Below are 8,390 nucleotides of genomic sequence, written 5' to 3'. Positions count from 1 at the left end.
AAAATATTATTATAATAATAATTCATAATAAATACTGAAATCGCTAGCGAAAATATAGTTAGTGCCGATTACTGGTCGCGGGATGTTATGTCCGGGATATTTAGACGTGACACCATGAAAAAGAGAGGAATAAGTAAAGGTCTAATTGATAGAGTGAAAGAAATCTATAGCGAAACTAGATACAGAGTAAGAATAGGCAATAAAGAAACGGAAGAATTTTGGGCTGTAAAAGGAGTAAGACAGGGATGTCCAATTAGCGCGACATTATTTAACATATATATTTCAGACATAGAAGAAGAGATGAAGAAAAATCCTGGGGGTGTGAAGATCGGAAAGGAAAAGATATGGTCACTAGAATATGCAGATGACATAGTGCTTGTTGCTGAAAATGAAGATATGATGAATATAATAATAAAGGTGTTCTACAGGTATATAAAAAGAAAGAAACTAGAGCTAAGTACAGAAAAATAAAAAATAATTGTATTTAAGAAGGGAAGCGGCAAAGAAAGAAAGAGAGAATGGTGGTGGGGAGATAAAAGAATTGAAGAGACAAAAGAAATCAATTACTTAAGGTATAAAATATGCAGAAACAACAATGACGAGATGCACATAAAAGATAGAATAAGGAAAGGAAAAATTGCGATGGCATGGATATGGAGTTATGGAGAAAGAAAGTTTAACGCGGATATAATATGGAGAATGAAATTGTTCGATAGAATTATAAAACCAATAATGTTGTATGGAGTAGAGATATGGGGATATAGAAAAAGGAAGGAAATAGAGGTAGTGCAAGAGAGATACATAAGGTGGATTTTAGGTTTACAAAGAACTACCCCGGGGTATGTGGTGAGAGAAGAAATGAAAAGAGCGAAGATAAGAATTGTAGCGGGGATGCAGAGCGGCAAAATATGAAGAAAAGATGAGAAACGATAACGGAAATGTAATTCTAAAAGAATGCTGGAAGGAAAGAAAACAGGAAGAAAGCAGAGAAGATACAAAATTGGTCGACAGAAAGTAAAGAGAGAAGAGAGTACATACAGAGATGTGGCATGAGTGAGGAAGAACTGATAAGGATAAAAAGATGAAGGCATTGAATGCATGGTGTCAAGAGACAGAGAAGTGGATATGCAGGAGAGAGCGGAAAAAATCGAAAACTCAAAAGCATGTAAGGATTATAAAGATGTCAAAATAGGATGGCTGCCTAGATATATCATAGATGGGGTCAGAAAAGGGAAGGAAAAGATAAGCCTAATAGCGAGAATGAGGTGTGGAAATGAGATAAGAGGGAATATGTATTGGATGAATGAGGAATGGAGAAAATGTAGACTATGCGGGAAAGGAAACGAAGATTTGCGACATGTAAGTACGAGATGTGAAAAAGTAGAGAGTTGGAAGGGAAGAATGGATGATATGCTGAGTGACGATGGAGCAGGGTATGGATGGATGAAAGGTTTAAAAGAGATAAGATTAGAAATGGAGAAAGAAAAGAGTAAATAGTTTAAATGTAAAATTCACAATATATGTATTGTTCAAATAGTTTATAAACAGGATCGTAACAGCAATATGTAAAACCGGAAACAAGATTTGACAAATGTATAGATGTGTAAAGTCTGGCAGGCTAAACTGCTATGTAAGCATCAGAAGGTGAAGCATTAATAAATACTACTACATTTTAAATATGATGCTAATAAATAGTTTATATAAGGCAAATTATCATAATATTTAATGAATACCTTTCAGTAATAAATTCCTTGTAGATTTAAATGAGATTCAGTAGCATTATTTACATAAAAATGCTTATTAGCATCAATATATTGAATTAATTATTAATGTTAATGATAAAATATTAATAATAATCTGAAATAAATGTTGTTAGACATAAGATCCGCTGAAAATCGTTTTTATCGTTATAAATAACGATGGAAACGATTATCAACGGATCTCGTGCCTAATAACATTTATTTCAGATTATTAATATGTATATATGGGACGTTCCACGTCAACCGGGTCAGTGCTGCGGCCAAAATTTAAAGCGACGAAAAAATACGTTTGAGGTTTCAATTTAAAGCTTGAACAAAGAGCTACAAAAAGCCATATGCGCCTTAGCAAAAATCAAGATGGCGACGTCAATATGGTGGCCATAAACTCAAAATTTTTGATCAATCAACCGGCTCAGTGCTGCCGCCAAAATGTTCAGCGACAAATAAATTCGTATAAGCGCTTATTTTGAAGCTCGAACTGAAAACTTTTAAAAGCCGTATGCACATTTGCAAAAATCAAGATGCCGGGTCCAAGATGGCCGACTTTTCGTCAAAATTTGATGTCAATGCCTTTAAAAACACCAGATTTGTTTGAAAATAGATCGACAGGGATTTTTAAGGTCACTTCTCTCAAATCTGGTGTGACAGGTTCCAAATTACAAAATGGCGGATCCAAGATGGCCGACTTTTCGTCAAAATTCGATGTAAAAGCCTTAAAAAACACCGGATTTGTTTGAAAATGGATCGACAGGGATTTTTAAGGTTACTTCTTTCAAATCTGGTGTGATAGGTTTCAAATCACAAAATGGCGGATCCAAGATGGCCGACTTTTCGTCAAAACCCAATGTAAAAGCCTTAAAAAACACCGAATTTGTTTGAAAATAGATCGACAAGGATTTTTAAAGTCACTTCTCTCAAATCTGGTGTGATAAGTTGCAATTCACGTAATGGCGATCCAAGATGGCCGACTTTTCGTCAAAATTCGATGTAAAAGCCTTAAAAAACACCGGATTTGTTTGAAAATGGATTGACAGGGATTTTTAAGGTCACTTCTCTCAAATCTGGTGTGATAGGTTGCAATTCACGTAATGGCGATCCAATATGGCCGAATTGTGACTAAAATTTGTATCAATTGCCTCTAAAAACACCGGATCTTGTTGCAAAAACTGTTTTCAAATTATTGGCAACATTAGCTCTAGTGAAAAAAATGAATTCTTATTCTCAAATGCTTATTCTTACAGGCAATTAATACGAATTTTGATAAGTCCGCCATCTTGAATTCGTCATTTTGCGATTAGATTTTGTCATACTAGAATCGTAAAAAGCCATATTAGAAACCTCCATAAATCCTTTTGCAACAAGATCCAGTGTTTTTAGAGGCAATTGATACAAATTTTAGTCATAAGTCGGCCATCTTGGATCGCCATTACGTGAATTGCAACCTATCACCACAGTATATACAGTAGCGCAACTCTCCTGATTTCTTGTTGTCCAAAATGGAGTGCGCATGCGCGAAATAAGTAAGCGCCCACTAACCCCATCTGAACGTCGTTCTCTGAACTTCTTTCTCAATTGCTCTTCCTTTCTCCGTTCTGCTCCGCTCCCTCTTAGAATTTAAATGGTCAATTAAATAAATGCCTATCTGTATTGGAGCAGAAATTTGGAGGGAATTAGCTCAATTAGTCACTGAATGCTATTGAGAGCTGTTAGAAGTGTTTGACAAACTCTGAATACGTTTATGTGATTAAAGTGAAAAGAGTTTACAAAGTATAAAGACAGTGAAAGAATGAAGTGAAGAAAAGTAAAGAAAGTGATAAAAGTGAAATAAGTGATATAAGTGATAAAAGCGAAGGAAACATAAAAGAGAAATTTTTTTTCTAAGGAAATAGTTAACCTATATAAATATTATATAAGTTTTCAATTCTCTTGGAAGCACTTTGATCTTAGCTTTGTTTCAGGTGTTGCTGCATAATAATTAAAAATGAATGCGATAAGAAAGCCAAGCTGTGCAGTACCAGAATGCGTTAAGAAGTTTATTAATGTGCAACGACATTTTTTTAAATTTCCAAAGGAACAAGACAGGTATAACACATTGCTTTATATAATATTATTAAAAACAAAATAAGAAGCTTCCTTCGCCAGTAAATAAATACAAAACAAAAGTCGTTTTTGTTCGACCCGACTGGCCAAATAATAAATATATTTAAATTTCACAACGTTTCAACCGCATTTTCGGTCCTTCTCAAGTGATTCATCAAGCTATGCATCCTCAAAAACCGCGTACAAAATATCGATTACGTCGTTGACATCGTGCCCTAACCACATCATGCACACGTAAAGCTAAAAAAGTGAAATAAACTCACGATAGTCAAAAAGATAAAAACGCTCAGAAGTCATAAAATAAAAAGTAAGAATACAATTAAATTAAATAGTAGAGTTAAAAATAGTTAAGTTATAAATAGTTAAGTTATAAATAATGTACAAAGTAAAAAGTAAGGCTTACATATTCTGTGCGTCAAAACGGAAAGTGAGAACGGTAGCGCAGAACGAAGAAACGTCGCAAGCCATAGCTGCGAACACATCAGTACAGCGTGACAGACGAAGTCATACTAAATGACTGATACATAACAAATAAATAGATGTGTTCACAAGTGGAAACGAGCAGAACAAAAGTGTAAATTAAGTGACGCCAATCAAACGGTTGTAATTCGCGGGCAGACTTTCTGTGTCCTTTTGAAGATTGATTGCGCTATCACATTTTTTAATAAAAAACATCTCAGAGATTTCACGTTTCTTAAAGTGTCGCTCTTTATATAAAATTTTTGGTTGTTGCCAATTGAAATCGTGGTTATGCGTGAGACGGTGCTTACTAACTACAGAATGATTATCGCTGTTCTTCCTAATATCACAAAAATGTTCCTTAACCCGTGTCTCTAGGTGCCTTTTTGTTTGACCAATATATGCAGCGTTGCAATTAGCACAATCAATCTCATATATCAACTCCGTTTGCTTAAGATTCGGTAGCGTATCCTTCCCCCTTTTTATAATGCAATCCAATCTTTTCGGAATGGTGAGGAGAACCCTGAATTCTGCATCGCGCATTGTACGGCCAACACCGTCACTAAGGCCCTTAATATACGGTATAGTAATAAACTTTCGAGGATCATGGGCTACATTGTTACTGCTAGATCTATTATTATTATTATGACGTGTCTGTAGCTCGTTAAGTCTGATGTTAATGTACTTGTTAATTAATTTTATTGGATAACAATTATTAGAAAGAATCTTTTTTATTTCGATTAAATTAGACTTATGAAAACGTACGTCAGATAAAAGAATAGCTCGGTCAACAAGATTACGTATAGTATTAATTTTGTATTTGAGAGGGTGATTCGAAAAATAGTTTATGTATCGCCCCGAAAAGGTCGGCTTTCGGTACCAATTCGTAAGCAACACAGTCCCCTCTCGAATCACTATTGTGTCAAGAAAACTAAGAGAATTATTCTTTTCTATTTCAAATGTAAATTTTAATCTGGTGTGATAACTATTGAAAACTCTAAGTAACTCGTCAATACCAGATCTAGGAACAATCGCGAAAATGTCATCAACATATCTTTTAAAAAAAGAAATATGAAAACTAAGCAATTGCAAACAATGCGTCTCAAGGTCCTCCATGACCATATCCGCCAAAATCGGAGAGAGAGGGGAACCCATCGGATAATATTATTATTTTTTATATAAATTATATTTTTAATTGTAATGTGTGCATTACTTTGTCATTGGTAAAATGGTACAACATTTACAGATGGCTGCAATGGGTACGAGCATGTGGAAGACTGGATCTAGAACTTAAAGGTCCAGAATATGCCCACCAGAATTGTCGTTTGTGCCATTTGCATTTTGAAAACAAATGGTACAAAATTAATAAAGTTAGGGCTCGTCTTCACCCAGATGCTGTACCCACTATATTTTTTGGACCAAGTTTTCAACAACAGTGAGTTTTTACTAACAAATAATTATTAATTTTACATATTTTAATTTAATTAAATTAGTTTTGTTTCATAAAAAAGTATAAAATTGAATAATACTAGTATAAGGTAGTAGTACATAAAAAATAATAATAGCAACAATATCTAACAGTATTTACATTATTTTTTATGTATTACGCGAAAGTAACATAAAAACATAAAATACTTAAAATCTTTTAGGGACAACACAGCACCCGAACAAACAACACAACAAAGTGAGGAAAATGTGGTTAAAGAGAAAGTAGATAGGTATGCTAAATATAAATTTTCTATTTGTTATAATATTATATTTTATAATAGATATTATATGATACATATTTTTTGTTGCAGAAATACATGTGCTGAGGCAATTGTTGCAGAAATGCAAGTGCAAGAAGATAATAGGTAATTTATATTAATAAAGGACTTGTTTACGTTTATTAACCCTCAGTTACCTCACCTGGGTCTGAGAGACCCTGCACATTGTTAAAACAGGGTTTTTAAGACATTCATAAAACTCTTGTATCTTTTTTTAGTCAGTACTACATCAATTTGAAAAAAAGCAAATTTTTTCGTTTTTTTAGAAAAACACGTCTTCCCTTTTTTTAAAATAACATTTACATTTTTTAACTTGGAATAATATAACTTGCACAGTCTTGTAGATCTTTAAAAGACGCATGGATTAAAAAAAAAGACTTCAAATTGATGCATTTGTCTTGAAGATACAAGCTGGAGAAAATGGCAGGGGTCTCTCAGACCTTGGTGAGGTAATATCGGGGTGTAAAAACGTAAGGTAACTGAGGGTTAACAATAATGGCTAAAAGAAAAAAAATTGTATATTTTCAGCAAAGCAGAAACTTCACAAACAATCGTCCCAATTATTGTCAGTGACGTAGAAATAACTCAACCGTAAGTTTTTCTTTACTAATTTAAAGTTAAACATGTATTTTTATTTTCTTTATTTGTTATGTAATAAAAGTTTTCTTATAAAATATAATTGTCAGGATATATGTAATTTATTTATTAACATATTATATTTAAATTTTTTTTAACTTTAGATTTTATTTAATATTATTTTGCTGTTTTTGTCTCTTACAGCAAAATAGTTACATAATTACATATATCATATTTAAAAATAATCTTTGTGCTATGATCTAACGTTTGGAATATATTATAGGAGCACATCCACTATCAAGAAGCCTGCAGTTAGGACTAAATCGTCCGATGATAGCCCGAGAAAAAAGAAATTGCGAGAGAAATTCCAAAAATTAAAGGCGCAAAATAAAATAATGCGTGAAACAATCCGACGGCTTCGTATGGAAAAGAAGAAGAAAGCTACAAAAGTTGAAGAAGAAAACGAATTCGATCAACTAATAAAACTAGGCCGTAAGTTATTACCGGAAAAATTTAATAGAATATTAGCGGCACAAGTCGACGCACAATTAAAATGTAAACGTGGCAGAAGATATGATCCCGAATTTAAGAAATTTGCTTTATCATTATTTTTTTTAAGTCCACGAATGTACCGGGAATTGAAAGATTCAATTGCATTGCCTTCTGTACGTTCTCTACAATTATTTACGCAAAAATGAAATATTGAGCTTGGTATAAATGATAAAATTTTTGAAGCACTTAAATTAAAATTGAATACGTTGCCTCTCGTAGAACGTCATTGCATAATATGTGCAGACGAAATGAGTTTAAAAGCTCATTTATTTTATAATATATCACGGGATGAAATAATTGGTTTCGAAGACATTGGTGATAAAAAATCATCTAAACCTGCAAGAAGCGCTTTAGTTATTATGGCACGTAGTATTGCAGGTAATTGGAAGGTGCCTATTGTTTTTTGTTTTGTAGAGACTACATGCCATATGAATTTTTTAAAAAATCTGATATTTGATACAATAATTAAATTAAGAAATACAGGTGCTATGGTGCATGCATTGGTTACGGACATGGGTTCTAATTTTATACAACTGTCCCGTGATTTAGGAATATCTACACAAAATTCAAATTTTTCAGTTAACGGAGAAAATTTAGTTTACATTTTTGACACTCCACATTTAATAATAGCAACCCGAAATAATTTGTTAAAACATAATTTTGAATTTAATAATAAAGTAGCTTCGTGGGATCATATTAGACAGTTTTATATGCAAGACGTCAAACAATGGATAAGAGCAGCTCCTAAATTATCAAAAATTCATATGGACCCAAATAACTTTATGAGAATGAAAGTTAAATATGCCGTACAAGTACTTAGTAACCATGTATGTGCAGGAATGTGTACACAGACGTCTGTCGGTCTTCTTCCGACTGAAGTCGTTGGAACTATAGATTTAATTGATCATTTTGATAAGTTGTTTGATATGTTAAATTCGTCCGCCGTAAATAATCCTAAAGAACATGGAAAAGTTTTTACCGGAAGTGAAAAACAAATGCAGTTTTTGCAAGAAATGTCAGATCTTATAAAAAGTATTAAAGTAGTTAATAATAATAATAATAATGGTAAATATGTAAAAGTTAAATGCTTTGAATGCTGGCAGATAACAATTAATAGCATCATTCAGCTTTGGGAAACATTAAAAAATCATAATTTTCCATATCTCCGAACACGTAG

General features: G+C 32.9%; 1 protein-coding gene across 1 annotated transcript; it reads left to right on the top strand.

The window, feature by feature from the left end:
• Positions 1 to 5,072: 5,072 nt before the first annotated feature.
• LOC112451570 lies at positions 5,073 to 7,364 on the top strand. The gene is made up of 6 exons (XM_025011228.1): positions 5,073 to 5,080; positions 5,566 to 5,754; positions 5,969 to 6,037; positions 6,119 to 6,172; positions 6,614 to 6,676; positions 6,945 to 7,364. Exons 1-6 carry the CDS (start codon positions 5,073 to 5,075, stop codon positions 7,357 to 7,359), a joined length of 798 nt encoding a protein of 265 aa, XP_024866996.1. The 3' UTR covers positions 7,360 to 7,364.
• The last annotated feature ends 1,026 nt before the right edge of the window (positions 7,365 to 8,390 follow it).

Source organism: Temnothorax curvispinosus, unplaced genomic scaffold, assembly GCF_003070985.1.
Source record: "Temnothorax curvispinosus isolate PA1 unplaced genomic scaffold, ASM307098v1 QBEX01002377.1, whole genome shotgun sequence".
Lineage (NCBI taxonomy): Eukaryota > Metazoa > Arthropoda > Insecta > Hymenoptera > Formicidae > Temnothorax > Temnothorax curvispinosus.
This window is presented reverse-complemented; position numbering and strand designations above follow the sequence as displayed.